Genomic DNA, 17,805 nt, shown 5'->3' with positions numbered 1-17,805 from the left:
GAATCTGAATAAAGTGGAGACTTCAGTCAGTAACAGCACATCAATATCTGTTCATTCATTGTAACACGTGTCCTGTACTACGGTAAGAGGGACGTGGAGTACATAGAAACTCCCTGTACTATTTTTTTGCTCCTTTTCTCCAAACCTAAAATTATTCTGAAGTGAAAAGGCTATTTAAAAAAAATCAAGCAATAATTAAGATATTCCTATTCTTATATGAATTGACATTTCAGCTACATAAAATAAATAAAATAATAAAGTAGATACACAAAAAATTCAGGGCAATAAATTTTGTATGTATCCCTGCTGTCTAGTACTTGTGTGTGTGTGTGTGTGTGTTTTGTAGGGGTGGGGCCTGTACTGTAATATTTAGTGTGTAGGAATTGTGAATTAAGCACTGGTCAAGATTTTCTAAGCGTGTAGAGGGTAAGAGTCTAAAACACTGCTCATCAACTAAATGGGATTTTCTTTGAATGTGAGTATAAAACCCTCTTAATATTCCCAGCAAAACATACAAGTGTAGAACGCTTACATCTTTCCAGTGTCTGCTTTCCTGCAACCGTATACTTCACCGAATCCTCCTCGTCCAATGATCCGATGCACGCTGAAATCATTCATGGTCAACTGTGAATTTAAAATGCGACACAGAAATGTAAAACTGCATAAAAACTATCCCACCGTTTTCATGCAAAACATACACAGTTATTGAAACAGTGATTCTGACACTGCTGCCCTTTCGGCGACTGGACCTGCAAGCTGAGAGGTAAGAGGCACAGGTGGCAGGACATTCCAGAACCGCCTTCGATGTAAACTGCACAGGATGCAAACCGAGGAGGCGACTGGGAAGACGACCCGGTGGGAGCCCATTGTTTTATCCAGTCCCATGAATGCTGGATTATAAGGTACACACTTTCAAGATAAGTGAATGTGAAATTTCCAGGCAGACTACAAAGTGAACTCGGCTACTCTGAAGCTGAAAGTTTGGCAACAGTTCAGCCATTCCACGAACTTCTGTGGTAGAAAAATAGGTCTGCCTCAAGGGCATCTATGCTCTCCTAACAGTTGGGCCATATGATCAGAAAGTCCAATGAATGCTGGCCATGTGAATTTTTTTATCAAAAGCATCAGTAAGTAGAGAGGACTCATGCTGGGCATGTGAATGTGAAACCAGACAGAGCGTGAGTAACTCGATGAAGAGGCTTTCATTCATAAGCACTAGGCTTTCATCAATATCATCTCAGCAATGCCTTGCTTCCCAACAAGTTTTCATAGCATCAGATGGTACAAAGGCAGAAAGATAGTCCTATGTTCATGATAAGAGGCCATCAGACAACAGCAAATGCTTTTTGTTACGTATCCTGGCAAAAGAAGGGTCAGATGCTTGAAGGGTTTCTCCAGACAACCCTTCAGACATCATGTCTGCAGCCAGGCAGGGGCATCTGGCCCTCGAGCTTCACGTTTGCTGCTCAGAGGACAGAAGGACATGAAGACGTGAGGACACCACGTCTGCTAAAGAAGCACAGGCACAGGAAGATCCACAGCAGAGATAAGGTTTTTTGGTTTTGTTTGTTCGTTTTTTGGCCATGCGGATGCATGCAGGATCGAACCCTCGTTCCCTGCAGTAGAAGCATAGGATCTTAATCACTGGACTGCTCAGGAAGTCCTGTTATTTTTTAAAATGTGTCACTGCCTCTTGCTTCTCAATCCTGCAGGAAATGGGGCAGAGAGGGGAAATTAAAATGAAAAAAACAAAACACAAACAAAACAAAAAACCCACTTCTGTGAATGGTACTGTTAAACTAAAAAAATTTTTTTTTAAAAAATCAAAAACGGAATCCAGTTATTTCTTTTTCTCAATTGCAAACCTTTGTGGAGGGAGAGCACAAGGGAAAGGAAAAGAGAAGCAAACACTCTAAAAGTGAAGTAAAGAATGTGCCCCAGAATTCCTGACACGGAAGAGCTAAGAGAAGACGCAGTATTAGGGGATACGAGCTAGGAAGTACCCCGCCTTCGAGGCCGCTTTCATCACTCTCAAAACCGTAAAAACATGCAACTGCGGGCCAGTAAGAGATATCATCATGTTTATTACACGACTGCACCTAATAAGAAAAAAAAACAAGGCAATTTACCAGGATAGCAAATGACAGGGGCACAGGAATCACACGATGCAGAAGACTTGTATCTTTACTACTATTTCTATTCAAAGCTTAATTATGGCTTAAAATATCCTTCCTTAAATAAATAAATGCATTCTTACATGAATAGGAAAAAAGAGGACGAAAACTCCAAGTGTGTACAACTGGATATGGGAGGATGGATTTTTCATGCGTAAAGCTGTAAGCAGGACATCTGTTTGGGCAGCATGTTACCCTTGGGAGTATGCTGCTGAATAAAATATTTTCTCACGAAACTGAGCCAAAGGAAGTTTTTATTTAAAAAAATAAAGGCAAAGATGATACTCACATGGATATTTAATTCCACGTTTTTCCACTGACAAAATCTAGTAAACTTGTCACTGAAAAAGAATGTGAGGAATTACTGAAAAGTTAAATATCACGTTAACTGAGAAACTAGCTTTGTATACTTGTGTGACTTCTCGGAGTGAGTTTTCATAAATATTTTTTTCACAAAGCATTTGCCTAGCATTCAAGGCTTTATTTTACAATTCAAATTGAAATCTTCATGTTTCTGCTTTAATTGTCATTATGTTATGGTAACAATCTTTATCTGAGTCGGTACTGTACAACAGACGGGTAACAGATGACTCATAAGTAATTTAATTTTAATAATGTATCTTATTTGAACCAATATATCAAAAATTATCATTTCCACATGTAATCAATATAAAATTTTAATGAGATAGTCTACATTCTTATTTTTGTGTTGCTTTGAAAGTGAAAATCACTCAGTTGTGTCCAACTCTTTGTGACCCCAAGGAATATACAGCCTCTGGAATTTTCCAGGCCAGAATATTGGAGTGGGTAGCCTTTCCCTTCTCCAAAGGATCTTCCCAACCCAGGGATCGAACCCAGGGCTCCAGCATTACAGGTGGATTCTTTACCAGCTGAGCCACAAGGGAAGCCCAAGAACACTAGAGTGGGTAGCCTATCCCTTCTCCAGGGAATCTTCCCAACCCAGGAATCGAACCGGGGTCTCCTGCATTGCAGGCGGATTCTTTACCAACTGAGCTATCAGAGAAGCCCCTGAAAGTGGTTTGAATTCACTGCTTTGAAACCCAGTGTGTATTTTGCATTTATAGCCCATTTTTATGTAAATCTTCATATAGAGAACAGACTTATGGTTCTCTGTATGAGAGAGGATGAGAGGGGTGGGAGAGGGCTCGATCGGGAGTTTGGGATAAGCAGATATAAACTATTACATATAGGATGGATAAATGACAGAGTCCTATTGTATAGCACAGGGAACTAGATTCAACACCTTGTGATAAACCATAATGGAAAAGAATAGGAAAAAGAATATATACATATATGTATAGCTGAATCACTTTGCTGTACAGTAGAAATTAACACTGCAAATCAACCATACTTCAACACAATTAAAAAAAAAGTGAATGGTCAATTCAGTGCGAGACAATGACTGTGCAGGTTTACCTGGATACACAGTGAAGTTATAAGACCTCTTCCCCAATTTCAATTACCATCCCCCTTTCTCCCCTCTCCCCCAAGGGTCACAGAACAATGAGCTGACCCAAGAGTTTGGGAAAAGTCAGGTCTTTAGAATCAGCAGCCATGGAGACAGCCCAAGACTCAGCTGAATCTTAGCCCTGAACCAGTGCCCTGGCCCCTCAGTTCCATGCCACTGCTTTTTGGCAAAGCCCCTCTGGTCCTGCTCAGAAAATGTAATCATTTGTATGCAGATTCGTTTCCCACAGTACTGACTCTACTCCAAGATAAAATTATCTCTTGAACTCTGGTAGAATCTTGATACAACTTTTTTCAAAAATTACTTTAGTTCTGTGAACATGTGGAGAAGAAGGAAAAAAAAAAAAACACTGAAGCATTTGTCCTTAAAGGGCAATTACTGAACAGCTGTGGGCTGCTCCCACCCTGAGGCTCAATCATCACGACAACTGTCTAGAAATTAGCCAAGTTTACAGAGACGAGCAGAATCCATGTGAATGCAGATTCAGAGTCAGAACGTCCAATCCCTAAGGTGTGTCATCACAGAGGAACACTCAGAACGCCGAAGGGCTGACTCTCGGGTGCCTGGGAAGCATGGGAACACTTTCATAGGCATCCCTGAAATTTTTTAAATTTACCTTTTTTAAAAATATCATTTTACCTTGGAGCACAGCTGATTCACAATGCTGTGCTAGTTTCAGATGTACGGCAAAGGGACTCGGTTACACATACACGTATATCTATTCCTTTCAGATTCTCTTCCCCTTTAGGTTATTATAAATATCAAGCAGAATTCCCTGCACTACACAGTAGGTTCTTGTTAATTATCTAGAAAGTTTTCAGGATTTTATGTGACAAACATACTCTATAGTTTGAGTAACCCAAAGGGACACATTTATTGGGTACGTTAAGACAGACATGACCAAAGACATCTGCCAATACACCTAAATTCTACTGTGTAAAGAATCAAGAAAAGGGCTGTCTCATTTTTAAGGATATGACTTTAACATATAAACAAATGAACTGAATATAGACTCATGTTTGCATTAGCAAATGTGTCCCAATAAGATACCTTCAATATTGAGGTTCCCTAGTCTATTTACATTTTGGATCATTTGGAAACTAAAAAACTAAAAGTCAAAGGGATGTTAATATATACAAATCCTAAACTATACGGGGTACAAGCTAGTACAAAGCCTGGCACAGAGCACATGGATAATAAATGTTTGTTGAATGAATAAATTAACACATTTTAAGGATAGCATTTATGGGGTAACATGAGGTATACCTACACAGTACAAGATTTAAATATCATAGCCCAGTCAGTAAAGATTCTTCCTGCAATGCAGGAGACCTGGGTTTGATTCCTGGGTCGGAAAGATCCTCTGGAGAAGGAAATGGCAACCCACTCCAGTATTTTCACCTAGAGAATCCCATGGACAGAGGAGCCTGGCAGACTACAGTCCACGGGGTCGCAAAGAGTCGGACACGACTTAGCAAATAAACCGCCATACTAACATAATGTTACATGACAAACATATCTCAACAAAAAAGACTTTGTACACAAAGCTTCATACCTTTCCATGAATTTTTGAAAAATGCTGCCTCGGAGACTTTCACAAATTTCTTCTATGTATGGCTGGAAAGGATGGAAAAGAAATTCCACACTGCATCAGTAAGAACACAGTAAAGTGAAAAACACAAGTGGATGAGACTCAGATGTGCTGCTGCTGCTAAGTCACTTCAGTCGTGTCCGACTCTGTGCGACCCCATAGATGGCAGCCCACCAGGCTCCCCCGTCCCTGGGATTCTCCAGGCAAGAACACTGGACTGGGTTGCCATTTCCTTCTCCAATGCATAAAAGAGAAAAGTGAAAGTGAAGTCGCTCAGTCGTGTCCGACTCTTCACGACCCCATGGACTGCAGTCCACCAGGCTCCTCCATCCATGGGATTTTCCAGGCAAGAGTACTGGAGTGGGGTGCCACTGCCTTCTCCACAGATGTGGTGAGGTTGCCAACTATGTGCTCCCATAATCATCAATAACCTCAGATATGCAGATGACACCACACTTATGGCAGAAAGTGAAGAACCAAAGAGCCTCTTGATGAAAGTGAAAGAGGAAAGTGAAAAAGTTGGCTTAAAACTCAGCATTCAGAAAACTAAGATCATGGCATCTAGTCCCATCACTTCATGGCAAATAGATGGGGAGACAATGGAAACACTGACAGACTTTATTTTTGGGGGGCTCCAAAATCACTACAGATGGTGACTGCAGCCATGAAATTAGGAGAGGCTTGCTCCTTGGAAGAAAAATTATGACCAACCTAGATAGCATATTAAAAGGCAGAGACATCACTTTGCCAACAAAGTCCATCTAGTCAAAGCTGTGGTTTTTCCAGTGGTCATGTATGGATGTGAGAGCTGGACTATAAAGAAAGCTGAGTGCCGAAGAACTGATGCTTTTGAACTGTGGTGTTGGAGAAGACTCTTGAGAGTCCCTTGGACAGCTAGGAGATCCAACCAGCCCATCCTAAAGAAAATCAGTTCTGAATATTCATTGGAAGGACTGATACTGAAGCTGAAACTCCAATATTTTGGCCACCTGATGCGAAGAACTGACTCATCTGCAAAGACCCTGATGCTGGGAAAGATTGAAGGTGGGAGGAGGAGGGGACGACAGAGGATGAGATGGTTGGAGTGCATCACCAATTCAACTGACAGGAGTTTGAGTAAACTCCGGAAGTTGGTGATGGACAGGGAGGCCTGGCGTGCAGCAGTCCATGGGGTCCCAAAGAGTCAGACACGACCGAGTGACTGACCTGAACTGACCTAATGGCACCTGGGACTCGCCCTCCTCAGCGCCTGTGCAGTTTGCACCAGTGGATTCAAGGCCATGACGACTTGCTTAGTCGTTATCTACGCCACTCAATGGCACGTTCCCTGAAGGCAAGGACAGGTCTGTCCTGTGTGCCACTGCGTCTCTACTGTCTGGCACAGCTCATGGCAAGTCACAGACACGCCTTAAATGCCTGGAATTAGCTTCATGGGCATGTGGCCCATGCGGTCCCACAGAAGAGCCCAGTCCTTGGTATGGTGCCCTCCTGTCGCCATCTTGAAATTTCTGAACAAGGACCCCATGTTTACATTGTGTACTGTGCCCTGTAAATTACGTAGTGGCAGCCTGTGAACTACAATTAATTATATGATTGCCATTAATTACAATTACCATAAATGATCTGCATTAATATTGAGTTTCAAAGACTAAAAGTGAAGGAACCCATGGAGTAAAGCTTTTTTTTAATTAGCTATTTGCAAGGTCTTTGAGCAAGTTCATGGCTAAGCCGAGATTAAGGCAAGGACTCCTGGCTCACATGTGTGGGGCTCTTTCCCTATGGAAAACAATCTGCTTCAATTTCATGCCACTTTACACATTATCAAATAAACTGCATAAATTTATTTCCCATGGGGTAGTCTTCAAATCAAGAGTGATAAAAATATCAAATCCCAATACTTCACAACTCAGCTTAGGGGCAATTAGCTAGTTCTGGAAAATATCGTGATACCCTACTCTCTCCCTGAATGATAGAAATTTAATGTTTTCTGTGTCTTTGTAGATCATCCTAAAAATGTGCAAAAAAGAAGGACCAGACATCAGAAGACGTCCAAGGCAAGTGATCACATGAGGAAACGTACAGAAGCCACAGTCAGCAACACGGTCGATGAGACCCCTGCAGCCCACCTGGGGGCTTCCCTTCCTACCACGGGGCTAAGCTAGCCTCTGCCCCTTGGCAGGGCCATCAGTGTCCTGGGCAGGGCCCGGGGCGTGGTCACTACAGCCAAGTGGACTTGTTCCCTCCTTAGTAACAGGGGAAGCTGACCTCTCTCTCTCTGAAGCTTTTTGCAACTCTGAAGTCCTATGTGTGTACAAGCAAAGATAACAGTCATCTTCACCAAGTCTTCTAGATGCTAAACACCAAGGCCACAAGTCTCAAGAGGTTCAGAAGACATCAAGTGTGGAAAGATGTATGAAAGACTAAATTTGTATGTAACAGATTTTCTATTTACAGAAACTCTTAACATTTTTTCCTATTTTATAAAACATCCTGTACCAGAAATTCTTAAGACCAGATATGATACACCACACTGCCACTTTCAACATGAAGGACCACAAATGTGTCAGGTAAGCAATGCAAAAGCCAAACTTCAATAGTGGGGTCATGAGCAAACGACCCCACTGCTCTGATTCTTGGTTTCCTCAATCTGTAAGATGGGAGAGTTACATCTAATCTGCAAGGCCATTGTGAGGATTTAATAAGATTCAGAACACTGAGACTTCCCCGGTGGCTCAGACGGTCAAGAATCCGCTTGCAATGTGGGAGACCTGGGTTCGATCCCTGGGTTGGGAAGATCCCCTGGAGGAGCACATGGCAATCCACTCCAGTATTCTTGCCTGGAGAATACCATGGACAGAGGAGCCTGGCAGTCTATAGTCCATGGGGTTCGCAAAGAGTCGGACACGACTGAGCCACTAAGCTCAGAACACTGAGAGCCAAACACGGGGCCTGGCACATTCCAGGAACCTAAATGTAAGCCCGGACTCCTCCCAACTCTTGCCAGCAAATGTACCTGTGCACTTAATTATTGCTAAAGTCAACTTTGCAAACAAAAAGAATAAAAAGCATTTTGTATTTATTTTCAGAGCATGTTTTTAACTACCTTGCTCTACTTGATAAGAAATTTTACCTCAGGCATCACACTTTGCAATGTTTAAATATACGATAAACCTACAGCAATCAAAATAGTATGGTACTGACATAAAAACAGACCTTATGGATCAATGGGACAGAACAGAGTTCAGAAATAAATCCACACACCTACGGTCACTTGATCTTTGACAAGGGCATCAAGCATTCAGTGGGGAAAAGACAGTCACTTCAAAAAATGGAGCATGAGATTGGACCCTTACTTCACACCATATATAAAAATAAACTCAAGATGAATTAAAGACTTAAATATAAGACCTGAAACCATACAACCAGAAGAAAACACAGGAAAAAGCTTCTTGACACTGGTTTGGGCGATGATTTTTTGCATATGACATCAAAAGCTCTGGCAACAAAAGCAAAAACAGACAACTGGGATTGCATCAGACTAAAAAGCTTCTGCAGAGCAAAGGAAACAATGAACAGAGTGAATAGGCAACCTGTAGAATGAAAGAAGTTATTTGTAAACCATATGATATGAGGTTAATATTCAAAACATACGAGGAACTCAACTCAACAGCAAAAGCCCAAATAACCCAATTCAAAAGTGGGCTGAAGACCTGAATAGACATTTTTCAAAAGAGATAATAAATGGCCAATAGGCATATGAAAAGGTGCTCAGCATCACTAATCATCAAGGAAATGCAAATCAAAACCACAGAGAGATATCATCTCACACCTGTCGGGATGACTGTTATCAGAAAGCCAAGAGGTACGTGTTGGTGAGGATACAGAAAAAAGGGAATCCTTGTGCACGGTTGGTGGGAATGCAAACTGGGACAGCCATTACAGAAAACAGTATAAAGGTTCCCTCTGGTATATATCCAAAGGAAATTAAATCAGTATCTTGAAGAGATACCCACACGCCCATGTTCACCTGGCATTACTTCACAATGGTAAAGACATGCAGATAACCCAAGGGCCCGTCAATGGACGAATGGATAAAGAAAATGGGGGATGGAGATATACATGGATATACACATATATATGTGTACACACACGCGCACAAATGGTATACTCTCTTCTGTTCTTTAAAAAGAAGGAAATCCTGACATTTACGACAGCACAGGTGAATCTTGAGAACATTATGCTAAGTGAAACAAGCCAGACACAGAAAGACAATTACAAGCTGATCTCTCCTGTATGTGGAATCTAAAAAAAGTCCAACTTATAAAAGCAGAGTACAAAGTTGGTTGCCAAGGGTTAGGAAGTGGGGAAAATGGGGGAGATGTTGCTTAAAGGGTATAAAGTTTCAGTTCTGCAGGATAAATAAGTCTTGGAGAGCTAATGTCCAGTATGGGGATGATAGTTAATACTGTATTGTGCACTTGAAATTTGCTAAGAAAGTTGATCTTAAGTGTTCTCACCACCCATGCATACAAATATAACTACATGAGGGGATGAGTATGCTGCTTAGTTAGATTGCACAATCATTTCACAATGAATACACACACCAAAACATCACACTGTACACTTTCAATTATACACAAGTTTTATTTCTCAATTATGACTCATTTAAAGCCAGGAGGGAAAATTCCAACTCAAAGAATATCAAGTAACTTTAATGTTAGTTAAATGTTATAGAGATCAATGTCCCTCTATAAACAGGGTATCCAAACATATAACTTCTACTTTATACTTTGACCACCATGTTCTAATGGTACGTATTATACCGAATTGCATTACAATTCTTTCTTATTTAAATCAACATAATAATGACTATTTCCTTCACCACTGAAATAAAAGTACCAGCTATTCTATATCTGTTTTATCAGAACATTACTCAGTTATTTTCTTATGAACAAATCAGTAAAGTACTTTTAAAAGATATATTGGAGACATGGCTTCTAAATCAATGTTTCTTGATGCCACAAAGATAATTTTGTTGGTCTTTGTATCTCTCATCTGGAACGATCTCTTTAAATGTTATTTATGCTACGCGAAAAGCTAACATCAGAGCTGTAAAATCTATGTAGTAATTTAGCAATATTAAATGTAACTGACTACACAACTACCTCTGAACCATGTCAAAGTCAGAAAACTGAAATTCTGACATGAAAACATCACAGAGGCAACAAAAAGCAGGTACTCAAATTGCACTTTCTGACTGTGGGGTGCTTGAGAAGACTGACATTTATGGAGTGCTGTGATAGACAGGCCTGGTACAAAGCAGCTCATATGCACCGGGTCCTCAAAACCCCATTTCCGGGACAGTCTGCTGGCATTTCTACTCCACAGAGGGAAAAACAGAAGTGCGGACAGGCATGGTGCTTGCCCAGGGTCTTGAAAGTCGGGTCACTGTATTTCAGAGCCCAAGCTTATAACCAACTAGCCTGTACTAAAAGGTCTGACGTTTTAAGAGATGTCCATCTAATCATTTTGGCAGAAAGGCAGCAGCCGGTTTGGGTACCGTGCCCAAATGTTCTCAGAGTCAAACCAGTATCTTTTCTATAGAATAATCAGATTCATTTTGTATGAATCTGTATAAATAAGCCCAGCCATAAGGCACTAAGGCAAAAATCAACTTACTTCTTTTCAAATGACTGAATAATCCAAGAAAAGGATAAACTAGTTATTTTCATTTATGAAAACCATTATGTTAATAAATGGTATTCGTTCCTATTTCTTGTAACTCCCAGAAACATAGAAAGGTACATGATCCGCTTGGAAATCTGACCGTACCCTTGCAAGCTGCCATCTCTATAGAAATCCCACGGGATAACAGAAAAGGCTTCCAGGATGAAAACCAGTGCATCCAAAGAGCGGCCAAGACATGCGCCCATCAGTTGTGGATCGAGTTTTCTGAGCCTTATAATTTAAATCTATGATTGTGTTGTGTTCAAGATGAGAGGAGCTGAGGCAAAATCCAATTTCTCAGTCACGACTCCAAGGCCATTCATTCCTTCTTGATTGCTCGAAATGAGTCTGCTTCATCTGGGGAAGGGTCGCCGTGGGGGCCAGCACCTGTGCCACTAGGAAGTCAATCTTGCCCGGTCCCTGCTCATCCCAGGTGCCCGGGATGTCAAACAGGAAAAGCCTTTTCCCTCCAATGTCTCGTCCTGATTGATTTATAGGGGAAAAACACTAAAAGAATGCTCTAGCAGCCTTTTTCAGGACAGCCTTTATGATGCTGGCATAAGAGCACGTTTCAATGAGAAGACAGGTGATATTCAACTTTGGTTCTTCCAGATAAACCTCTAGGTAAGAAATAGTCTCGAAATTCCACCAGCACTTTCACCCAAGCAAAGAACGCCCCCAAATACAACCATTAAGTGAATTATAAACATTTATTTGGAGAGCATTTTACCTTACCTGAAAAAGAGTTGATGTCACTTGTTTCTTGGACAGATGACTTTGTACGTGTTCTACGGCTTGCTTTGAGAATGGCTTTAAAAAAACACACACAATGTTTTCTTTTTCTTTTTCCCCCACAAATACAAAACAGAGCAAACCTCTGTGCATTTTACAATATCACAACATATAATTTAACACAACAGTTACTAAGCAGTAACCTGTGGTGATCACATCAACATGCATTCTTAAAAAAAATCTGTTGTATGTTTGTGGGCAAGCCAGATGATTGTTTCTCAGAGCTTCCAGAGTTCTTAGAAACTATGTCAAGAAGGCTGATACACATGGGGGCATCTAACTGAAATGTCTATGCCCAGAAGAGATCAAGGCTACTTTGACTTAAAAAGGGTGTAAGGAATTGTATTATCACCATATTAATATTAAATGCATCATTTCTCAGTTGGCTGATACTGGGCTCCTAAAAATGTAAAATTTCTGTTTCATGAGAGAACACGAATGTACAAAGATATACCTAAGAATTAAATGCCAGGATCACAAAGCTAAACCACAGTGTTGAAAAGACTCTAGCTTAAGGAAAGGCTTGTAGTAACCACTGCAAAGAGGAATTGGTTCTAAAAGAACAAAGCTCACACTGACAAAAATTAGAAACCATGTCCTCCCCCCAAACTTCAAATTATGTCTGAAGTAATGCACAAGAAGAGCTTAAAAAAGCGTATCACTCTGCTAAAAACCCTCTAAACTGCTGCCCTACATGAAAGCTATGTCTACAGAGGCTTTCTCAGGGAACACGTGGCATTTTCCAAGGTCCAACCATCCCCAGCAAGGCAGCGAGGCACAGAGCCTTACAGTAAGCTCTAGCTCAGAAGTTCAGTAAGTGCTGTAGACAACACAATAAATACACGAAAGTGTATCACTGTCGTGACCAGTGCTGTCCGATCGGACTCGCTGCGGTGATGGAAATGCTGTGAATCGGGGCTGATGCAGGAGCCACCAGCCACATGTGGGTACCGCACATTTCAAATGCGGCTCCGGAGGACGTCAGGAATTAAAATTTTAGTTCCATTTGATTGCAATTAATATAAACATACTTCCCTGGTGGCTCAGTGGTAAAGAACCCGCCTGTCAATGCAGGAGATGCGGGTTTGATCCCTGGGTCGGGAAGATCACTTGGAGAAGGGGATGGCAACCCACTCCAGTATTCTTGCCTGGGAAATCCATAGACAGAGGAGCCTGATGGATCACAATCCAGGGGTCACAAAGAGTTGACACAACTTAAGAGACTAAGCAACACAAATGTAAACACAATTAAATACTTGCACATGGCTAGTGGCTACTGCATTGGACACAGCAGTCCAGGGCTCTTAGGACACTTCTTTGGAAAACAGTTTTCATGTAGAGAGATTACAGTGTATGTTTTCATTATTAATTATTCCACTCACTCCTGGTGGAAGAATTTCCTAGGAACCTCGTTTATCCTAATGACTGAATAAGATTGTTTCTCTGATTTACAAGCAAAAAAAAAAAAAAAATTCAACCATCATTCAACTATTAGTGAACTATATTAACATAATAATTATAATCAACCTTATTAATTCAAAGAAAGCATTTAAGATATTTATCGATAAATATTTGATTAGCCTAATTGTTAAAGGGGAGCGAAATGAAAAACAATAAAGCTTCATTTTCTTAGAGAGTCGAGAATTGAGCTTAGTCTTTTCTTGGCTTGATCTGCATTAGCCATTTTATCAACATCTGTACTGAAAGTACCCACTTTTGGAACCTTATTAAAAGTACATGGAGCAGCAGATATTGGATCAGTATTACCAGGAAACAAATGATAAAACTTGAGAAACATGGGTTCCATCCTGGATGAATACCTTTAAATCTTTCCTCCTATTTCAACTTTTATTCTAAAAACATGTGAAACCTGTCTCACTTACTCACACTGAATTAATACAAGAAGTCTCACTTACTAACACTGAATTAATAAAAAAAGAAGAAGCACTTACATGTGAACACGACAGCAGCTCCTTCATGATGTAAGTGTCATAAATCTGTCGACTTCTACAAAGGCGATCTTCCTCATTCTCAAGCTTTTCATATTCTTTTATCTAGACAGTTAAAAGTTATGATTGTTAGGTTCTGTCTTCCTAGAAACTTACTTTATTAAAAGATATTACTCGTCTTGGCAGAAACCACTTCCACATGAGATCAAGCAAATTACTTGAATTGGCCAGTGCACAGGAAACAACCACTTCTAATGTTGAAATAATGGCGCTGGAATAATTTAAGTTCAACTTGGGACAGACGAATGGATTTCTTCCTATGATGAACCTCGTTGCTTAAATTTAGAAAGACAATATTAGGCAACAAACACTGCCATGGTTACAATTATCTTATGATATAGCAGCCATGGACCATTCATTCTTGCCAATTCTCCTTTCCAAAGCACAAATAATTTGAACTTGGCAGTAATCCATTTCTATGAGTTATGATGGGGATCATTTTCACTTGACCACAGTGTTACAAAACTCAGGAGGAAAAAATAATAATGAATTGTCAGGATTCCTGCAGAGATTTTTTAGTCAACTAAATCTTTTGGAAAGACATTCATCATAGATAAAAGCACTGGTTTTTCACACTGGAACCGTTTCTGCACTCTGAAAGTATTAACAGAAAGGTTCCTTCAAACAGTAACCAGACAGGTGTTAAGATAGACTAAATAATAAAATGGGCTTAGCAAATATGCTTTGTGAGGACAAGGTCTCCATTACTTTAACCTCACAAGTTCTCAGATCAGAGAAGTGTTTTTACTCCTTTACAGATATACGTTAAATCTAAAAGACAAGAAGAGAATGAAAACAAATGAAATATGGAGTTGGTAGGAAGACTGCAGTGAAGATTTTCAATATAATGACAAATAACTACATAGGGCTTATTTCTGAAAAAAAACAGAAAATTTTCCTACCAAGTAGCCAGTTGTTATACTTTCATAATATCTGAGTGCTGCTTATTCTGCTATGATTAAAGAGTAGGGCTGACCACTCCTAGAGGTAAGAACATAAACCGAATAGAAATAAAAGCTGCCTTTTTTTACTGTATAGTCTCAGCTTGACAGGGCTTCCCTGATAGCTCAGTTGGTAAAGAATCCACCTGCAATGCAGGAGACCCCTGTTCGATTCCTGGGTTGGGAAGATCCTGTGGAGAAGGGATAGGCTACCCACTCCAATATTCTTGGGCTTCCCTTGTGGTTCAGCTGGTAAAGAATCTGCCTGCAATGCCGGACACATGGTTCAATCCCTGGGTTGGGAAGATCCCCGGGAGAAGGGAAAGGTTACCCACTCCAATATTCTGGCCTGGAGAATTCCAAGGACTGCATAGTCCATGGGGTCGCAAAGAGTTGGATATGACTGAGTGACTTTCACTCACTTTAACAGGTTTTGAAATCAAAACCAGTAAATCCTGTGAGAATCTCTGATAATGAAAGGGCATGCTTGGCAGGGAGAAGAGTATGTACAGAGCATGAAGCATATACAGCATGTGTATGAAGGCCAACTGCTTCACACACTGAGAAATTACTGGGATCATCTTAATTGTCCTTAAGTATCAATGAGATGGCTGAAATTCACAAGTCTGTAACTGCCTGGACTTAGAATTCAGTCTTCTTGGGGCAGACACTGAAACAGAACATAAAGGAAGGGGGCCTAGGAGAGGTTGATACTCCATCCAATAGGAAAACACTTAACATTTTTTTAATTATTAAAAAAAATGCATTGAAATATAGGTGATTTACAATGTCCTGTTAGTTTCAGATATATAAGTGACTCAGTTTATATATGTGTGTGTGTATACACACACACACACACACACATATACATTCTTTGTATACTCTCTTCCATAATAAGTTATTATAACATATTGAGTAGAGTTCCTTGTGCCATACAGCAGGTCCTTGTTGGTTACCTATTTTATATGTAGTAATGTGTATATTTTAATCCCAAACTCCTAATTGATCCCTCTCCCTTCCCCTTTGGTAACCATAGTTTGTTTTTTATGTCTGTGAGTCTACTTTTGCTCTGAAAACAAGTTCATTTGTACCATGTGCTTTTAGACTGCACATGTAAGTGGTACCGCATGCTGCTTGTCCTTCTCGGTCTGGCTGACTTCACTTTAGTGTGATCACCTCCTAGGTCCATCCGTGTTGCTGCGAATGGCATTGTTTTCTTCTTCTTACGACTGAGTAATATTTCGTTGTATATACAGACCACATCTTTATCCATTCATCTGTCGACAGACATCTAGGTTGCTTCCATGTCTTAGCTATTATAAACAGCGCTGCTGTGAACATCGGGGTATATGGATCTTTTCAAATTATGTCTTTCTCCAGAAGGAAAACATTTTTTTAATGAAGAAGCAAGCCAGAAATGTTGGCATAACCAAAGGACCTGGCCTTAATCATCCTAAGTTAACTCAGGAGAACATGTCTACAAGGTTCAAACACCATCCCAGACGCAAACATGGCAGCTGCAAGGAAACAGAAGCTAGTACTGAAATCTGAAGGAGAGCCAGAAAATAAACAAAGGACTCTGACTGGCTGATTTCTTTTGTTGTGTTGTTTGGTTTCAGTCAGGTCCAAAAATTAATGTCAGAATGCTAGGATAAAAGAGGTGGACTCTCAGTGAACCCAAGGCAAATGTTTCTGCCCAAACATACATATAAACTCTAGGAATACTAAATCTTCATGGAATTATTACCCTCAAACACAAGGGTAAGGAAACCTAAGTCTATGTTCTGGGGCCTGTAAAGCAAGCTGACACCTGATTCAACAGGAGTTTCCTATGAACTGTGATAGACTGACTATACAGAAAATCCTAGTTACTTGCACAAACCACGCCCTGAACCACAGCACTGGCTCTAGTGGGTGCCTTGTACTTCAGAAACTCTGACTTGAACAGCAGCAAAGGTTAATTCTTAGTAGGCAAAGCAAGAGCTTAAAGCGTCTGGGGCTGTAATTCAAAATTCACTTTCTATTATCAGTCAGACCACTAATTAAAGAACATGCCGTCAACCATCAATTAGCTCTAGACAGGATGTCCTGACCGTAATATACACAGAGAAAACGTCATCCCTAATTCTGGCAGGCAGGTTGTCCAGGGAATGGAACAGGCAGAGGCTCAGGTTCAAGGTGAAAGGTCGCCCCTAGAGCAGAACAGAAGCATCACCACCAGTGATGAACATTCACTGACCGTGTGGTTCCCCCTTTCTGCTTTGGTGGTTACAAAACTCACAGCTCAGCATGTAGCCTAAACACGTAGAACCCTAAGAGCAAGCCCCTTTGGCCCACAACTTTCACAGGCCACCTTCTCTGTCTCCCATCTGTCCCACTGCCATTCCAGCCTAGTAAAGCCACAGCGGCCTCTGCCTTGCCCAGTCAAGGGCCTCTCTTTCTGTCCTCAGCTTCCTGACACCCCAGCAGCATTCGGCTCAGTGGTGCACTCCTGGCTCGTCTGAGTTCTGGGATCTCCTCTGACTTCCGGGATCTATACTCCCCAGGAGTTTGCCACCCTGAGTCCTCTTCTTCAGTCTCCCTTGGTAATTTTCCCTCTTCTGTTAGGCTTCTAAATACTGAAGTGCCTCAGGGCATGGTGCTAAGACACCCCCTTTTCATCCACTATATTCTCCTTGGATAAAGCTCTTCAGTTACACAGTTTCAAACACCAGTTCTATTCCAATGACTAAGTCTGGGTTTTCAGGACTCACTTCTCTCTCAGAGCTCCAGAGTCTGGGTACTGAGCCACCTATTGGATATTTCCACATCCTCTCTACTCCAGCCAATCATCTCCTTCCCCTAGTCTTCTTAATCACAAAAATGGGTAAAACCATCCTCCCAGCTGCTTATGGAGAAGGCAATGGCAACCCACTCCAGTATTCTTGCCTGGAGAATCCCATGGATGGAGGAGCCTGGCAGGCTACAGTCGATGGGGTCGCAAGAGTCAGACACGACTTAGCGACTAAACCACCACCACCACCCCCAGGTGCCTAAGCCAAAAAAGCAATAATCATCATCGATTTTGCTCTTTTGCTCACTC

At 41.0% G+C, this 17,805-nt stretch overlaps 1 protein-coding gene across 4 annotated transcripts in view; it reads right to left on the bottom strand.

Annotated features, from left to right (window-relative positions):
* The window catches only part of GRK3 (G protein-coupled receptor kinase 3), a 121,052-nt gene that overhangs the window by 42,718 nt on the left and 60,529 nt on the right, over positions 1–17,805 (bottom strand). For 3 of the 4 annotated variants that reach the window (NM_174500.2, XM_059875883.1, XM_059875884.1), the window contains 5 exon segments: positions 533–624; positions 2,464–2,515; positions 5,219–5,280; positions 11,717–11,791; positions 13,726–13,827. In NM_174500.2, coding sequence (NP_776925.1) covers positions 533–624; positions 2,464–2,515; positions 5,219–5,280; positions 11,717–11,791; positions 13,726–13,827 — 383 coding nt within the window. 4 annotated transcript variants of the gene reach the window in all.

Source organism: Bos taurus, chromosome 17 (genome assembly GCF_002263795.3).
Source record: "Bos taurus isolate L1 Dominette 01449 registration number 42190680 breed Hereford chromosome 17, ARS-UCD2.0, whole genome shotgun sequence".
In the NCBI taxonomy this organism is placed as follows: domain Eukaryota; kingdom Metazoa; phylum Chordata; class Mammalia; order Artiodactyla; family Bovidae; genus Bos; species Bos taurus.
This window is presented reverse-complemented; position numbering and strand designations above follow the sequence as displayed.